Genomic DNA, 20223 nt, shown 5'->3' with positions numbered 1-20223 from the left:
AAGGTAGGCAAGAGTTCTCCCAGATTTCTTGGCTTAGGGTTCTGGGTCCCATAGTCCCACTAAATCACTTTTGTTCATGGATGGATCGCTAATTAGTTATTTAAAGGGAGTAGACAAAGGAAGAATGTTTTATGCCACTGTGCTTCTGACATCACTCAACTCCTCTTCTTTCTCAACATATTACTTATACTTACTTTTTATTGCTTCATTTTTGGAGATTTCCCTAGAGTCTGAAATATACATTTACAACTAACCCAAGTCCATTTTCAAATAAGCCAATAGCGCTTCATATGAAGTGCAAGTATCTCGTAAAAGTATACTTAAATACTCCCTACCATCACTAATATCTTTGCTCTCATATTTCATTTATTCACATTCTATAATCAAAAAATATATTATTTCTATTATTATTGCAAATAAACTATCCTGTTACATAAATCAAGAGTAATAAAAATAAAATGGTTATGTTACCTTCCATTGTTTCTTCTGGGATGCACCTCCCTTGTTTATGCAGATTAAAGTTTTTATGTATATTATTTTTCTTCTCTCTGAAGAAATTCTAATATTCCTTGTAAGGCAAAATTAGAGACAAATTCACTCAATATTGTTTGACTGAAAGTCCTTATTAGTCCTTCACACTTAAAGATTATTCTCTTAGAATTCTGGAGTTCAAAGGTGCAGTAACACTTTCACTGGAATAAAATTAAGGAGTCAGCAGGGCTGCTTCCTCTAGAGGTTCTAGAAGACAGTCTATTTCCCCATGTTTTTCAGCTTCTGGATGCAGCCAGCAACCTTTGGCTCATGACACCATCTTCACATGGCTCCATACTCTTGCTTACCTCCTAGTACTTACACTGATCTCCTTGCCTTCCTCTTACAAGGACTTTGTGAATACATTTGGTCCACTTGGATAATTTAGGATTACCTCTTCATCTTAATTTCCTTAAATTAATTATATTTGCAAATTCCATCTGACTGTTTAAAATGAGTTATTCACTGGTCCTGGGGATTAGAACATGGACATCTAGATAAATAGAAAATGATATCTAAGGAAAATGTGCAGGAAAAAAAGACACTTAATTCCTAGTCCAGGCCCTGTATGCAGGAACTAATTGTTCAGCAAATATTTACTGAATAAACATACAGATTAAAGAGAAAGCAAATGCTCAAAAAGAGTTTTAGGATTTAAGAAGTTCCTCAACCCCTGCAGGAAGTATTCATATTAATTATCCCAATTATTAATGTGATTATCCCAAATTCCATATTAATTATCTTTTAACAAGGAAAAAATCCCCAAATTCCATTCGGGCTTATATAAAATGAAAGTTAACTGAAGTGTTTCTCTAAAACAAACAGATGTACACCACACCTAGACTTCCAGTGACAATTTATTTTTTAAAGGTTATTAGCTGTAAGATACTCGTATCTACTTTTCTGCCATATAAGTGTAGTAGCATATGCTGGGTGAATTATGACTAAGCTCGTAATCAACTTAGCAGGCTTCCAAAACTAGATTTTCTTCAGTGGTTTAAAAAGATAACTTTAAAAATCTCTTAAGTATGGTATTTGCATGAATCAATTTCATCATTCAAAAATGTCTATTTCTATAAAGGTCCTAAAGACGTAAAACTAATGTATCGTGCTAGAAATTAGAACACTGGTTGCTTCTAAGGTTGGGGATTGACCAGAAAGGAGGTGAGGGAACATGTCAGGGGGTTGGGATTGTTCTATAGCTTGATAGGGTGTGGTTACTCAGGTGTTGGTGTTTGTCAAAACTAACTAAACTGTACACTCAGCTCCCATCAGAAGGCTCCAATGCCCCTCAAATGAGCAAGATGTTAAAGGCCATTTCTAAAAGGAAAGGTGTACCTGAAATAAATCTGTTTTCATATCCTTTCTCATCTAAAATGGCCATGTATTTATACTTGCTCTTTCAAGGCACAACTGGACACTATGCTTTTCATTATGGTTACAGATTAATCTTGATAAAGATTATTTCTGATAACAAATAATAAAATAACTCACTTTAAATGGTAAGAGGGACTTTGCAAATATAATTATGTTAAGGACAGTAAGATGAGGAGGTAAATCACCCAGGTGGACCAAATGTATTTACAGGGTCATTGTAAGAGGAAGACAGGGAGATTAGCGTAAGTACTAGGAGATAAGCAAGAGGATAGAGCCATGTGAGGAAGGTGTCATGAGCCAAAGGATGCTGGCTGTATCCAGAAGCTGAAAAACATGGGGAAATGACAGTCTCCTAGAACCTCCAGAGGAAGCAGCCCTGCTGACACCTGGATTTTAGCCCACTGAAAGTGACATTTCACTTTTGAACTCCAGGATTGTAAGAGAATAAATCTGTGAAATTCTGAGCCACTAAATTTGTGGTCATTTGTTACAACAACAAGAGAAAACTAATACAAATACTACCTACCTTCTAGGTTTATGAGAAAGACACAGTAACATAAAACATACAAAGTACCAAAAACTATATAAGGGAAGTCAGAAGTTGAAGGATGGGAAAGGTGATGATGGAGGGGAGATTACAAGTTTTAATAAGATTCTCAGACTTCACTAAGAAGGTGACATTAGAACAAATATAAGACTGCCTGTATCCTACACATTTACTAATACATTAAACTTTTTTTCATTTACCAACCAAGAAGGTTCAAAGTAATATAGTTTTAATTTGCACTTTGTAAGACTTTTCATATGTTTAATATCACTTCCATTTCCTCTTCTGTAATCTGTCCCTTCAAATTATTTATAACTTAGAGGTTTTCCTGACATTACTTAGTGCAAAAACAGCAAGTTGTAGAACAATGTGTTGTATGAACCCAATATTGTAAAGAATCATGTTTCATCTCATATGCAAATGTGTGTACACAATATATATCACTGTGACCACTTACTTATGCACATACATATGTACAGATATCTATGTACATATATATCCATGTGTTAACTTAAAATGCATACTAAAGAATAAATGGATTTCTCTGGGAGATAAGCTAGTAAAAGGTGAATGGGTGATACCACTTCTCTTTTCACGCACTTCAAGACAGAAGGAAGGCAAATGATGCCAATAATTTGACTTGTACAAAATGTTCAGTCATCTACACTTTAGAGATGACATGAGACTGAAGACTTCAGGATCATAGCATCATGCTATCCATCACTCTTACATTAAATATAAAACAGTGTGAAAGAAGGTATAAAAAATAGAATTTGCTGATGCCTTGCAGGGGTTTTGTTCTCATTCAGGAAGAAAAGAATAACATTTAGAAGATGTTATTAGAAATATGAAAGCATATGATAATATTTGACTGTAACCTTGAAACATGTAGTAATGAGAACATGGTATGTCTTTAATTAGCATTCACAGTGACACCAAAGCCAAGAAATGAGTTCCAACCCTTATTGTTCATTCCTCCCATTGCTGATCTTCTCATTGTTTCCCTACAGGTTGGAGCTGCTCCTGAATATAATTTCTCTCACTTTCAAATCCAAACCTCAAGTAACTGTAGGAGACACTCAGCCAAGAGAGTTTTTCTGGCCCATTCCCCTATGTCCCTCTCAGTGCTCATCATAAAGGACAAGTAAGGCCTCTTGGGCTCTATTTTCTTCCTTTTCTTACCTGTATTACATACAAAGAAGGAAAGTTTGAGAACAGGCCCAGCAAATACTGAGGCTTTTTATTTAGAACATGCAGAGGACAAATGGCTGTGTACTGGCTTACACTCCTCATTCTTCTCTCTTTCACAGTGATAACATAGTACTAAGTCAATATTAGATAAGTGTTAGCATTTGTGGTGGCCAAAAGAAGTGTTACAGACTAAAAAGAACAGCACATATATTTATTCAATAAAATTCAGGAATCTCACGTACAATGGAGGCTGGATGTTCAGTGGATATTGATGGAATGGGAAGATGTGAGATTAAGTGGCAAGAGAAATCATCCCTGGTAGTGAGAAAAAGGAGGGGGAATTAGAGACAACAGCACAGCAGCAGCTGGATGGTGTGCCCTTCATCACACAGGAATGAAGCAGAGCTGGTACAAGGGTGGCACATGGCCAAACCCACTAGAAATTGGGGTGGTGTCGATATCCTTAGGGTCAACTACAGATTCCAGGGTAAATTTCTGTAAAATGGTGGTCAAGAATAAAAACAGCTCCATGCGGGCCAGGCCCTCTCCAACACATTCGTTTTCCTGAAAATAACACACAGAGGGGATTTGTTCCGAGAATAATACGTTGGGAACTGTAACAAAACATATGCAGTAACTATTTAATGAATGAATGACTAGATGGAGGGCTGGAGGATGGTTTAAGAGACAGATGGACAGAAGGATGGACACATTCACTATTCACCTATTATGTTAATGAGAACCTTTCATTCAACAAATATTTGAGTGTCAGCTCTATATCAAGCATTTCATTATGTATGCCCACATTATAACTGCTCTTTTCCATTTCCAGTTTCCATCAGTCTTTGTAGAAATATCCTCACTCTGCTTCTCCAGACAGGTTGAAGGTAGAACTGAGAGGTGGGAACTCATGTATCTGTGTTTCCCTTTCTACCTCTGGCACCAAACTCAGCCAAAGATTCTTTTCCTTCCTGTGCTTTTAAAAGCATGTGTCTAAATGTGTCACTCTCCCACTTTAAAATATTAAATGTCTCTCCCATCTGTTCCATGAGATGAGGTCCAAATATGGATTAAACTGGTCCTTCATATTTTGTTCCCAGTCTGATGTTCCCTATCATTCCTTCCATTCTTCATACCCTCTAGTCTCAGCACTAGCCATATCCACTCATCAATTCCTAACATACCTGGAGTTTCTAGCTTTGTCTTGTGCTGTTCCATTTGGCTAAGATGCACTTCTCTTATACTTCCTTCAGGACCTAGGTCCCATTTCATTTCCTCTTTACAATCTTTGTGATCTTCACAGGCAACAGAATTTTGCCCACCCTGGGTTTTCCTCAGCATCACTCTCACACTTCAATTGAAGCACAGATCACCTTGAGTTGAAATTCTCTGCTTATTTATTTTTCTGCTATGCTGAAATGTGCATTCCTTGGAGAGGGCTCAGTCCTTGACATCTCGGTATATTCAGAGCAAGACCCAAAGCAGGCATCAAAAACCACTGAATAAATAAAAGTGGTTCTGTAGTCAGAAATCAGCACACGCTGTAGCCATGAAGACCCAACATCCAAGACCTCTGATCAAGAGTGGAGGAAGATCATGGTGCTCTGGAACCACTGCACAGTATCCTGCCACATTCCGAAGAACTTCCTTACACCACAATTTGTTGGGAGTTTCTGACCTTCTCAAACTACAGGAAATGTCCTGCTCCTATAAAAGTGCCTTGCTCTCTCTTTTTCCCTTGCTCCATGTCCTCTGTGGTGCAGGTTAAATTACCATTCTGCTGTTGGAATGTTGCTTACCCATTTTAGGCCTCACTGTGGGGTATGAGTGACCAGAAAGGAGGTAGCTTCCCTCTTGGTCTCCTGGCAGCCTGTGCGCTCCTCTCTCACAACACTATGCTTAATGAATTACATTGATCTGTTTACTAACCTCCCTTCCCAGGTAGGATGTTAGCCTCTTTGGCATCATTCTGGGAAGCCTGGGAAGTGAGGGATATCATATAAAAAATACATGGCAGGCAAAAAAAGTCTAGATGAGTTTCACCTGCTAAGAAGAGCTTGTGGGTAGCTCAGTGATACATCTAGAGGCAGAATTCAATCTACCTATTTTTGAGCTTTCTCACTTTGGAAGAACTGGGTCACCTCCCCAGACTTTCAATAAGGCAGATGTACGATGAGTAAGTGGAAAGTGCATGGGCACTGGGAGTGGTGCTTGTAATCATGAACAAAGTGCAATTCTAGCAGCCCCTGAGTGAGCACCATGTAAGTTCCAACTGGTTGCAAAAACATTTCTTGTCCCCTGAAGTATCTTAGGAAAGTAATTTTAATTACCTGCTGAGAAAGCCATAAAGTAGTTACTTTTCTTAAAGCTGCCACTATCATCCAAGAAGTGGGCAGGTCAAACACCTCTGGGTTGGGGAATTCTTTGTCATCATGTAGCACAGAAGTCAACGATGTTAATATAGTCGTGCCCCGGAATGAACAGATGAAGATAAATCAAGTTATAAAGAAGTCCTGAAGCTGGAAGAAATGTTGCAAATCATTTAATCTGATCTTTCAATCTATAGATGAGAAATCCCAGTCCAAAGGAGGGCAGTGGCATTTCCGCCCAGACACAACAAGCAGTAACAGGGATGAGTTTAAGACCAGTGTCAGTGATGTTACTAAAGTGGACTCCAATAGCATCAGGAATACTGAGTACTTGGTTACTTGGGTGCTAGATCTCTGAATCCCCTTACTTATCACAATGTTTGGACACCGCTGTCTGTCCCACCCTTTGCTCTATCTCATAACTTCAGTCTTCATACACTGTATATGTGGAGTATAGCTTAAAATGAAAAGTCTTTGCTCACTCTTGAAAAGTCAGATGTATTTGGAATATGTTTATAGAGCTTTTAAAGATAGCGATCTGATCTGATTAAAAATGACATCTGGCAAGTTCATACACACAGAAACAGATTAGTAGCTGTTAGGGGCTGAAGGGAGGGAGGAATGGGCAAGGACTATTTAATGGGTAGAGGATATTCTTTTGAAATACTTAGAAAATCTTATGGAACTAGATAGTAACTATGGGTGCACCACATTGTGAATGTAATAAACTTCACTGAATTGTACACTTTAGAATAGCTAAATTGGTAATTTTTATGTTATGTGTATTTTACCACAATAAAAAAGAAAACCTGGGAAGGAGAGATTTCTGGACAAGATGGCAGAGTAGTAGGACCACAAGCCCACCTCTCCTCATGACTACAACAAAACCACAACTGACTGGTAAACAACCATTGAAAAAACAGACTGGAACCTAGGAAAAAAGAACTACTGGAAATACAAAGAGGAAACCACAGCAAGACAGGAGGAGGGACATGTTCACAATATAATTGGGCCCCATATCCCCGGGTGGGTGACCCACAAGCTGAATAATAATAACTTGCAGAGGCCCTCCCACCAGAGTGAGATTTCTAAGCCCCACGTCAGGCTTCCCAGCCTGGGTTCCAGCACTGGGAGGAGGACACCGTAGAACATCTGGTTTTGAAGTCTATCAGGGCTTAACTCCAGAAGTCCCATGGGACTGAGGGAAACAGAGACTTCATTCTCTTGGGAAGCATACACAGAATGTCACGGGCTCCAGGTCCAAGGGCAGAGGCAGTGATTTCACAAGAACTTGGGCCAGACTTACTTGCTGGCTTTGGAAGGTCTTCTAGCGAGGTAGGGGACAGCTGCGGCCACCTGGGGAACCTAGAAGCTGCTGGTGGATATTCAGGTAGTGTTCATGGACATGAGCTTTCCTGGAGGCTAATGTGTTGACTGGATAATTAGCACCAAGACCTAGCCCCACCCAACAGCCTACAGGTTTAAGGACTGGGAAGCCTCAGGCCAAACAACATACATGGAAATGCAGTCACACCCATCAGCTGACTTCCTGAGCCTCTAGACATGCCACTACACACCAGGACCAACTTCTACCCAGCAATGGGCAGGCAGATTCTTCTTGCCAGGAAGCCTGCATAGGCCTCTAATCCAGTCTCACCTACCAGGGAGCAGATACCAGAAATAAGAAAACAACAATCCCAAAGCCTGTGAAAAGAATTCACAAACAAGGGCCAGACTCTACCCTGGGACTGGCTGGACTCTGGCCCTTGGGTGACAAGAGAGCAGTGTACTGCCAGGGCAAATAGGACATCTCCCACAGAGGGCTACTTCTCCAAGGATGAGATATGTAAATAATCTACCTAAAAATACAAACAGAAAGATAGAAGATATGAGGCAGCAGAGGAACATCTTCCAGGCCAAGGGACAAGATAAAATCCTAGAAGTAGAAATAAGTGATGAAGAGATAGGCTATCAATCCAAGAAAGAGTTTAGAGTAATGATGGTGAAGATGTTCAGAGATCTCAAGAGGAGTATCGATACACAGAGCAAAGTTTTTAGAAAATGTTGGAAAACATAAAGAATACCCAAACAGAGTTGAATAATAAAATTATTCAAATGAGTAACACACTAGAAGGGATCAAGAATAGACTAAATGAGGGAGAAGAACAGATCTGTGAGCTAGAAGACAGACTAGTGGAAATCACTTCTGCAGAAGAGAAAAAAGAAACAAGAATGAAAAGAAACAAGGATAGTTTAAGGGAAGTCTGGGACAACATCAAGCACACTAATATTCTCATCATAAGGGTCCCATAAGGAGAAGAGAGAAAGGATCTGAGAAAATTTTTAAAGAGATAATAACCAAAAACTTTCCTAAATTGGGAAAGGAAACAGTCACCCAAGTCCAGGAAGCTCAGAGAGTTCGACACAGAATCAACCTAAAGAGGAACACGTTGAGGCACATAGTAATCAAATTGACAAAAATTAAGGATAAGGAGAAAATATTTAAATCAGCAAGAGAAAAGCAATAAATAACATACAAAGGAACTCCCATAAGGTCATCAGATGATTTTTCAGCAGAAACTCTACAGGCCAGAAGGAAGTGGCAGGATATATTTAAAGTGATGCGAGGGGGAAACTTAAACCAAGAATACTCTATTCAGTAAGGCTCAGATTTGATGGAGAAATCAAAAGCTTCACAGATAAACAAAAAGCTGAAAGAATTCAGCACCACCAAACCGGTTTTTACAACAAATGTTAAAGGAACTTCTCTAGTTATCAAATCACAAGAAAAGAAAACAAAAAGAAGACAAAAAAAAGACCTACAGAAACAAATTCAAAACAATTAATAAGACAGAAATAAGAACATACATATCAATAACTACCTTAAATGTAAATGAATTAAACGTTCCAACCTAAAGACATAGTCTGGCTAAATGGATACAAAGACAAGACCCACAGATATGCTGTCTACAAGGGACAACTTCAGAGCTAGAGACACAAGCAGAAAGTAAGGGAATGGAAAAAGGCATTCCATGCAAACAGAAAGCAAAAGAAAGCTGGAGTAGTAATACTTATATCAGACAAAATAGATTTTTAAATAAAGACTGTTACAAGAGACAAAGGACACTACATAATGTTCAAGGGATCAATCCAAGAGGCTACAACAATTGTAAGCATATATTCATCCAACATAGGAGCACCTCAATATATAATGCGATTGTTAAGACATAAGAGGAGAAATGGACAACACACAGTAATAGTGAAACACAGTGCATTCCATCCAAAAGCAAGAGACTACACATTCTTCTCAAGTGCACACGGAACATTCTCCAGAATCGACCACATGCTGGCCACAAAGCAAGCCTCAGTAAATTTAAGAAAATTGAAACCATACCAAGCATCTTTTCTAACCACAATGCTATGAGGTTAGAAATCAACTATAAGAAAAAAACTGCAAGAACTGCAAACATGTGGAGGCTAAACAATACACTACTAAACAACCAATGGATCACTGAATAAATCAAAGAGGAAGTCAAAAAATACTCTGGGACAAAAGAAAATGAAAACACACATGATCCAAAACGTCTGGGATGCAGCATATGCAGTTCTAAGAGGGAAGTTTATAGTGAGACAGCCTACCTCAGGAAAGAAGAAAAATCTCAAATAAATAACCTAATGTTACACATAAAGCAACTAGAGAATGAAGAACAAACAAAACTCAAAGTTAGTAGAAGAAAAGAAATAATAAAGATTAGAGAAGAAATAAATGAAATAGAGACTAAAAAAAAAATAGAAAAGATCAATGAAACTAAAAGCTGTTTCTTTGAAAAGATAAAAAAAAATTGATAAACCCTTAATCAGACTCAAGTTGATCAAAGGGAGAGGGCCCAAATTAATAAAATTTCATTTCAGAAATGAAAAAGCAGAAGTTACAACTGATACCACAGAAATACAAGGGATCATAAGAGGCTATTATAAGCAACTATACGCCAACAAAAAGGACGACCTAGAAGAAATGGACAATTTCTTAGAAAGGTACAATTTACCAAGACTGAACCAGGAATAGACAATATGAATAAACCAATTACCAGTACTGAAATTGAATCAGTAACTAAAAATCTTCCAATAAGCAAAGGTTCAGGACCAGATGGCTTTACAGGTGAATTCTACCAAACATTTAGAGAGGAGTTAACACCTATTCTTCTGAAACTGTTCCAGAAAATTGCAGAGGAAGGAAAACTTTCAAACTCATTCTATGAGGCCATCATCACCCTGATTCTGAAGCCAGACAAAGATATCACAAAAAAAGACATTCTATGAGGCCATCATCACCCTGATACTGAAACCAAAGATATCACAAAAAAAGAAAATTACAGGCCAGTATAACTTATGAATATAGATGTAAAAATCCTCAAATAAAATACTAGCAAACCAACTGCAACAGTGCATTAGAAAGATCATACACCATGATCAAGTGGGATTTATCCCAGGGATGCAGGGATTTTTCAGTATCTGCAAATCAATTGATGTTATATACCACATTAACAAATTGAAGAATGAAAACAACATGATCGTCCCAATAGATCAGAAAAAGCTTTCAATAAAATTCAACATCCATTTATGATGAAAACTCTCCATAAAGTGGGCACAGACGGAACATGCATCAACATAACAAAGGCCATATATGACAAACCCATAGCTAACATGATAGTTAATGGAGAAAAGCTGAAAGCATTTCCTCTAAGATCAGCAACAAGACAAGGATGTCCACTCTCACCACTTTTATTCAACATAGTTTGGGAAGTCCTAGCCATAACAATCAGAGAATAAAAGAAATAAAATGAATCTAAAATGGAAATGAATAAGTAAAATTGTCATTGTTTGCAGATGACATGATACTATGCATAGAAAACTCAAAAGCGGCGACCAGAAAACTACTAGACCTAATCAATAAATTTGGTAAAGTTGCAGGATACAAAATTAATACACAGAAATTAGTTCCATTTCTATACACTAACAACAAAAAAGCAGAAAACCAATTAAGGAAATGATCCCATTTACCATCGCACCAAAAAGAATAAAATATCTAGGAATAAACCTACCCAAGGAGGCAAAAGACCTGTACTCTGCAAACTGTAAGACACTGATGAAGGAAACTGAAGATGACATAAATAAATGGAAAGATATACGACATTCTTGGATTGGGAGAATCAATATTGTTAAAATGGCCATACTGACCAAGGCAATAATATACAGATTCAAAGCAATCCCTATCAAATTACCAATGACATTTTTCACAGAGCTGGAACAAAAAATGTTAAACTTTGTATGGAAACACAAAAGAACTCAAAGAGCCAAAACAATTTTGGAAAAGAAGAACAGAGCTGGGGGAATTACACTCTCTAACTTCAGACTATACTACAAAGCTGCAGTAATCAAAACAGTATGGTACTGGCACAAAAAACAGACACTTAGATCAATGGTACAGTATACAAAGTCCAGAAATAAACCCACGCACTTATGGTCAGTTAATCTACAACAAAGAAAGCAAGAATACACAATGGAGAAAAGACACTCTCTTCAATAAGTGGTGCTGAGAAAACTGGACAGCAACCTGTAAAAGACTGAAACTAGAACATTCTCTAACAACCGTATATAAAAATAAACTCAAAGTGTATTAAAGGTTTAAATATAAGACCAGAAACTATAAAACTCCTGATGGAAAACATAGGCAGAACACTCTTGGACATACATCACAGCAAAATATTTTTTGAACCAGCTCCTAGAGTAATGGAAATAAAAGCAAAAAGAAACAAATGGGACTTAATTAAATTTAAAAGCTTTTGCACAGCTAAGGATACCATCAACAAAATGAAAAGACAACCTACAGAAAGGAAGAAAATATTTGCAAATGATGTGACTGACAAGGGACTCATTTACTAAAATATACAAACAGTTCACACAGTTTAATATCAAAAAGCAAGCAACCCAATCAAAAAAAAGGCAGAAGACCTAAATAGACATCCCTCCAACGAAGACCGACAGATGGTGTACAGGCACAGGAAAAGATGCTCAACATCACGAATCGTTAAAGAAATACAAATCAAAACTACAACGAGATACAATTTCATGCCACCCAGAATGGCCATCATTAAAAAGTCTATGAACAATAAATGCTGGAAAGGGTGTGGAGAAAAAGGAATTCTTCCACATGTTGGTGGGAATGTAAATTGGTGGAGCCACTATGGAGGAAAGTATGGAGGTTCCTTAAAAAACTAAATATAAAAACCATATGATTCAGCAATCTCACTCCTGAGCATATATCCAGAGAAAACTATTATTTGAAAAGACACATGCATCCCAATGTTCACAGCAGCCCTCCTTACGATAGCCAAGACATGGAGGCAACGTAAATGTCCACCAACAGATGACTGGATAAAGAAGATGTGGTATATATGTATAATGGAATACTACTCAGTGATTAAAAAAAGAGTAAAATAATGCCATTTACAGCAACAAAGATGAACCCAGAGATCGTCATTCTAAGTGAAGTAAGCCAGAAAGAGAAAGAAAAATGCCATGTGATACTGCTTATATGTGGAATCTAAAAAAAAAAAAAAAAGACACAAATGAATTATTTTTACAAAACAGAAACAGACTCACAGATATAGAGAACAGACTTATGGTTACCTGTGGGGAAAGGGTGCGGGAATGGATAAACTGGGAATTTAAAAATTGCACCTCTTGGAGAGAGATAAAAATGTTATTAGCTATCTTGATTGTGGTCGTGGTTTTATTGGTGTATATATCTATCAAAATTCATCAAACCATTTGTCTGAAATATGTGTAGTTTACTGTATAGGAACTATACCACAATAAAGGTGTTAAAAAGAAAAGAAGAAAAGGACAAGTTGCCCAAGAAGAAAAATGACTTCTTAGATATATCAACAAGTATACTAACTACTAAGTATTTATCTCTGGGATATAATGAGTACACTTCAATAAAAGTACATATTTAAAAAAAAACAATAACCTGAAAAAAATATGGGAGCACTCTACATTATAGATGAATTCTAGATTAAAAAACAAAGAGGCATGATAAAATTAGAAAAATTATCACTTTTCACCAATTCAGGTAAAGATGATCAATTAATGCTAAAACTGCTGTATGAATGATTTAGGAAAACATGATATTCACAAGGTCTTAAAGTACCATACCACAGATTTATTATTTATTATTTATGAAAAACAGAACCTCAGCAATGGAGATGGCAGACACCTCCTTAACACTACCTTAGCAACACCAATAATGGAATAAACTGACATTATATGTCTTCAGCCAAAATGTGATGCAGTGGGACATACACATTACCTATGTAATCTTTTTGCCAAAAACACAGAACTGGAATCTAATCTCAAGAAAACAATCACACAAAGCCAGACTGAGGAACATTTTACATGACAATTGTCCTGGACTCTGAAATTGTCAACGTATTGAAATAAAATAAATAAAGGAAAAAGAACTGTTCTTGATCACTGAGGATTAAAGGGACAGATAATCAAATTAAATAGTTGTTCCTTTATTGGATTCTGGATGTACCCTCAAGAAAAGCTATAAAAGATATTTTAGGATAATTGAGAAAATGTATTTATAGGCTAAGTATTAGATAAAATTATTGTAGAGATGATCATTCTTTTCATGTGAATGCTTTTATTGTTATGTAGGATAAAGTCCTTGCTCATATGTTCCTAGAAGATATATACTGAAGTATTTAGGTGTTAAATTTGGTAGCTATCTTATATAGACAGATGCAGATAGACATGTAGTTAAAAGGTACACAATTTCATATATATTTCATGTAGTATATATATAGTGTGTTTAAATTACTTAAATTTTAAAATGTTTACATTCAAAATTGGGAAGAAATTTCACCCCTTAAGTTTATCACATTTAAGACCTCTAATTTTGTTTTTTAAATTACTACTTTGTATATTTTAGAACAAATAATAAGTGAAAATGTTACTTTAAGATTTAAAAAGCAGGTGTATTTTCAACAAATGGTGCTGGGACAAGTGGATATCCATAAAGAAAAGTAATGAAGTATGGTCATTACTTCACACCATAAGTAAAAATGAACTTTAAATGGATCATAGACCTAAATACAAAAATTGAAAAAGAAAAGCATAAATATTTGGTAGCATGTGTTGGAAAAGAAATATGACACAAAAGCACAAGTCATAAGAGAAATAATTGATAAATTGGACTCCATCAAAATTATAAACAGTTCTTTGAAAGACATTCCTAGAAACTACAAAAAAGTAAGAAAAAACACATACTGGGAGTAAATATCTGGAACACTTAAGATATAATAAAGAGGCTACATGTAAAATATATACAGAACTGCAATAATTAAATAATAAGGCAAACAACCCAATAAAAATAAGAATATAATTTGAGCACTTTACCAATGAACACATATGAATGGCCACCACATAAAATCACCACATAAAAACCCAGAGATCATTACTCATTAAGAAAACAGAAGTAAAACAAAATGTGATATCACTACACAACTACAACAGTGTCTAAAATTTAAAAACACTAAGAATGGCAAGTGGCAGAGGGCACTGGAACTCTCTTATATTACTAGTGGGAATGTAAAATGTCACAGTCATATGAGAAAATAGTTTGGTGGGGTTTTTTAATAAAGTTAAACACTTAAGCAACCATCCCTATCCGCGGTATTTACTCAAAAGAAATAAAAATTTATACCTACACAAAAACCTGCATGCAAATGTTCATAGCACCTTTATTTAAATATCCCAAAACTGAAAACAATCCAAATAGCCATCAATTAGTGAATGAATAAACAATCTGTAGTACTCCATATGGTGGATTACTCACTTTATAAAACAAACTAATGATACATGCAGTAACAGAAATGAATCTCAAACATATTCTGCCACATAAAAAAGAGATAAAGGCATGTATATACTGATTACAAGTTATTTCATTTATGTCACATTCCATTATATTGAAATATTCTTGAAAAGGCAAAACTACAGGACCAAAAACAGATCAGTGATTACCAAGGGACACAATGCGGGGAAGTGGACTAGTTGCAAAAGGAGAATAAGGGAACTTTTTGAGATGATGGAAGTGTTTTATACCTTGGTTGTGGTGGTACATACATAATTTTACATATTGGTCAAAACCATTAGACTCCACACATACCAAAAACAATTACTCTACCTTCTACCATATGGGACAACACAGATATTCAGAATTATCTCTTCCCCAGAAGATAGAAGTAGTGGTTTCAACCTTAAACTCATAACCCTTTTCCCCTTAAAGTGAATTTTTAGTTATCATATTTTTTATATAATAGTAATATGTGCAGGCTTTAGATGGGAGTAGTCTGTAGGATACCAACTAGAAAGTCTGAATAGAAACAGAAACCAAGTGTTAGAAAGCATTAAAAGGCTGCTGACAAAATGAGTTTCTAGATTCCATAGAAGGAAGAAACTTGGAAAGGTATACTAGTATCTATAGTCAATTTCTGACTGCATTAATATCCAATTCTGAAATAAGAGGTGTTAAATAATTCTTCCTACATAGTGGAGGAAGGATGAACACCTTATGGAAGAAGATAAACATCATCTGAGACTGCATTCTTTATCTTATGTATATCTGAGCTTAACCAAAACTTATTAGGCACAGGAAAGACAGAACAAAGTGAACACAAAAAGAAGAGAAAAGCTGGCAATTATATATATACATATATATATATATATATATATATATATATAAACTCTCCACAAAACGGAAAATAACCCACCTTATTTTATAAGGCCAACATTACCTTGATATCAGAAGTCTGATTAAAAATTTGACAAAGAATAATTGCAGATCAGTCTTTTGTGAATATAAATACAAATGTTCCCAATAAAATGTAGCTAACTAAATCCAGCTGCTTATACATAAGAGACAGACACAGAGACAGAGAGGACAAAATATATGCCATATAAATGAATGCAGAGAATCCATTTGATCAAACTGTACACACATTTATGAAAAACTATACAGATTGCAAAGAGCAGGGGGGAGGGAGATATGGGGAGTTTCTAATCAATAGGTATAAAGTTCTAGATAAATTCTCAAGATCTGCTATATAACACTATGCCTATAGTTAATATTAATGTATTGAACATTAACAGATTTGTTGAGGACATACCTAATGTTAAGTATTCTTAAAACAATAAAATTAAATTTTGTTTAAATTTTTTTAAATTAGAAAAGTACCAAATCACTACAATCTTTCAGAAGGTAGTAGCAGCAGCAGTTGACCCTAACTCATTTTATAAGGCCAGCATTACTCGAATACCAAATCAAAGACATTACAAGGCAGGAAAACTAGAGATCAATCTCTCTCAGGAACATACATGTAAAAATCCTGAACAAATTTTACCAAATCTATTCCAATAATGTATAAAATGATTTTTATCCCATGTATACAAGGCTAGTTCAATATCTGAAAAACAATTAATGTAATCTGTTACATCAACAAGCCAAAGAAGAAAAATCACATGATCATATCAACAGATGCAGAAAAAAGCATCTGACAAAACAGAACACCCATTCATGATAAAAATTCTCAAAGAACTAGGAGTAGATGGCAACTTCCTCAACTTGATAAAGAACATCTACAAAAAAACTACAGCTAACCAAATTTATTGAGAAACTCAAAGTTTTCCCACTGAGATCAAGAATAAGGCAAGGATATCTCATCTCACCACTGCTTGTCAACATCACACTGTCTTACCTAAAGGAATAATAAAACGTATACAGATTGGGAAAAAAAATTAAAGTCTTTGTTTGCAAATGACATCATTATCTATGTAGAAAATCCAAAAGATTTGAAAAAAAATTTCTGAAAATACTAAGTATCCCATGACTACAAGATAAAAAGTTGATACACAAAGTGAATCATTTTCATACGTCAGCAATTAACAATTGGAATTTAAAATTAAAATCACAATGCCACTTACATAAGCATCCCCAAAATGAAATACTTAGTCATAAATCTAACAAACTATGTACAAGCTCTATATGAAGAAGACAACAAGATGCTGATGAAGAAAATCAAAGAACTAAATAAATGGAGACATTCCATGTTCACGGATAGAAACTTAATATTATCAAAATGTCAGCTCTTCCCAGCTTATTCTACCAATTCAATGCAACTTCAGCCAAAATCCCAGCAAGCAGATACGGATAAACTTATCCTAAAGTTTATAGTCAAAAGACCCAGAATAACCAATTCAATATTGAAGAAGAACAAAGTTGGAGAACTCACACTATCCAAATTCAAGACTTACTTTAAAGCAATTGCAATCAAAACAGTGTAGTACTGATGAAAGAATAAACAAGCAGATCAGTGGAACAGAGTATGGAGCCCAGAAATAGACCCACATAAATGTAGCTGACTGATCTTTGACGAAGGAGTAGTGGCAATACAATGGAGAAAAGACAATACAATTTTCCAAAGAACATTGCTGGAACATCTGGACATTCACAAGCGGAAAAAAAAAAAACGATGAATATTACATCCTTCACAAAATTAACTCAAAATGGGTCATAGATCTAAATGTAAAATGCAAGACTATAAAACTCCTAGAAAATAACATAGGAGAAAATGACCTTGAGCTTGGCGGTGACTTTTCAGATCATATAAAACCAACACTAAAGGCACAATTTACAAAAGAAAGAACTGATAAGCTGGACTTCATTAAAATTAAAATTTTCTGCTCTCAGAAAGACATTTTCAAGAGAATGAAAAGACAAGCCACACTGGGAGAAAATATTTGTGAAAGATATATCTGATAAAGGACTGTTATCCAAAACATACAAAGAATTTTTAAAATTCGACAATAAGAACATAAACAACATGATTTAAAAATTGAAAAAAGATGTGAACAGATACCTCATAAAAGGAGATACTCAGATTGCAAATATGCATATTAAAAGATGGTCCACATCATATGTCATCAGGTAAATGCAAATTTACAACAACAATGAGATACCACTACCTGTTAGAATGGCCAAAATCCAGAACACTGACATCAAATGCTAACCTGGATGTGGAGTAACAGGAACTCTTCATTCACTATTCTTGGGAATGCAAAATGATACAGCCACTTTGGAAGAAAGTTTGGCAGTCTCTTCTAAGACTAAGCATATTCTTACCATATGATCTAGCAGTCACACCCTTTGGTACTCACCCAAATGAGCTGAAAACTCATGTCCACACAAAAACCTGCACAAGGATGTTTATAGAAGCTTCATTCATAATTGTGAAAACTTGGAAACAACTAAGATGTCCTACACTAGGTTAATGGATTAAAAAACTGAGACACATTCAGAAAATGGAATATTATTCAGCACTAAAAAGAGATGAGCTATCAGCCATGAAAAAAACATGGAGAAAACTTATTTGCATATTATTAAATGAAAGAAGCCAATCTGAAAAGACTATCTACTATATTCCAACTGTATGATAATCTGGAAAAGGCAAAACTATGGAGACAGTAAAAAGACCAGTGGTCGCCAGGAGTTTGGGGGAGGGAGGGATAAACTGTCAGACCACAGTGAATTTTAGATCAGTGAAAGTACTCTATATGATACAACAATGATGGATATACACTTGCCCAAACTCACAGAATATACAACACCAAGTGTGAATCCTAATGTAAATGATGAACTTTGGATGCTAATGATGTATCAGTATAGGTGCATCAATTTTAACAAATGCACCACTCTGGTAGATGATGCTGATAATGGCGAAGACTGTGCATGTGTGGAGGCAGGGGGGATATGGGGGAACCTAAAACTGCTCTAAAAAAATAAAGCTTATCCCCTCAAATCACACAAAAATAAGAGTTGAGGAAATACTTCCCTAATCTTTTTTTTAATGTTTACAAAAATATACATAAAACACCATTCTCAATGATGAGATATTTAACCCTCATCTCTTCCTGGATAACATAAATGACACAAAGGCCACTAAGATCACTTCTGTTCAGCATTATCCTGGAAATCCAGCCAGTGTGATAATGAAATAAAAAAAATTAAAGTCGTGAAAATCAGAAGATATGAAATAAAACAAATATTAAACCATAGAGCAGAACTGCATACACAGAAATTACAAATAAATTCACAAATTAGCAATGATATATGATTTTGGAAAGGTTGCTAAAGTCATCAAAATAATAAAACCAATTATATTTCCTTATAAGAAAAAAGTAGAAAAAGGCATTTTAAAAATTATGCAATATAAAAAAAATTATGCAATGTATAATGACATCAAAAATATTTATCTGGGAAAAAAATAACAGATGTGGAAGTCAATGCACTGAAAACAAAACAGTATTAAAAAAAAGTAAAGAATGTCCAAATAAATTGGAACACTATACCACATCCATGAATTGAAAGAAGCAACATGTCAAGATGTCAATTCTTTCCAAATTGATTTAATATCATCCTGATAAAACTCATAGCTGAGTGTTTTGAGTAACTGACAAATGGATACTAAAAATCTATCTGGAGACACAAACAGGTAAGAGTAGTCAAAATAATATTTAAAAAAAATTTGGAAGACTTAGCCAGATATCAAGATCTGTCATAAAGATTTATAGTCACAAACTGGAAACAATACAAAATCTATCAAGCTACCACATGTATGATTTTTGCAGTTCTCTCTCATCTTGCATTGGTAGAGGACTGAAACCACACATGGATATGGGAGCTTCAAGAGTGCTGAGGTCACTACAGGAGAAATCAATCTTACCTTGGGGATGAGGTAGTTTCTGAATTTAATGTCATGGGTCACCGCATGGGGCAGGTTGGTGGGGATGAGATTGATGTATCTCTGGATTTCGTGCACCACAGCATCTGTATAGGGCATGTGGCTCCTGTCCTGCATGCAGGGGCTCCGGTGTCTGCCAATCACACGGTCAATCTCTTCCTGGACCTTAGCTGATAAGAGACAAGAAAGACTGATGGAAAAAGAAAAATGTGCCTCCCACATTTGCATACCAATTCAGAAATACATGAGGCATTATGAAGTTGTCCCAACATCACTGTAAACATTAGTTATGTTTCAAAAATGCACCTAGACATTGAGTGAATTGTCATAATACAGGTACAAA

At 35.7% G+C, this 20223-nt stretch overlaps 2 protein-coding genes across 4 annotated transcripts in view; both read right to left on the bottom strand.

The window, feature by feature from the left end:
* Window positions 1-19997, bottom strand: part of LOC140699372 (cytochrome P450 2C28-like) — a 72531-nt gene extending 52534 nt beyond the window's left edge. For all 3 annotated transcript variants that reach the window (XM_072971669.1, XM_072971667.1, XM_072971668.1), the window contains exon 1: window positions 19863-19997. The gene's annotated coding sequence lies outside the window, so the exon portion shown is untranslated. The remainder of the gene's footprint in view (window positions 1-19862) is intronic.
* Window positions 3879-20223, bottom strand: part of LOC102541494 (cytochrome P450 2C18) — a 36594-nt gene continuing 20249 nt past the window's right edge. The window contains 4 exon segments of the mRNA XM_072971671.1: window positions 3879-4209; window positions 5974-6045; window positions 6048-6118; window positions 19864-20050. Of these exon segments, the coding sequence (XP_072827772.1) occupies window positions 4031-4209; window positions 5974-6045; window positions 6048-6118; window positions 19864-20050 (509 nt within the window). The 3' untranslated portion in view covers window positions 3879-4030.

This window comes from Vicugna pacos, chromosome 11 (genome assembly GCF_048564905.1).
Source record: "Vicugna pacos chromosome 11, VicPac4, whole genome shotgun sequence".
NCBI classification, from domain to species: domain Eukaryota; kingdom Metazoa; phylum Chordata; class Mammalia; order Artiodactyla; family Camelidae; genus Vicugna; species Vicugna pacos.
Note: the sequence above shows the minus strand (reverse complement) of the source record. Positions and strands in the feature narration are given on the sequence as shown.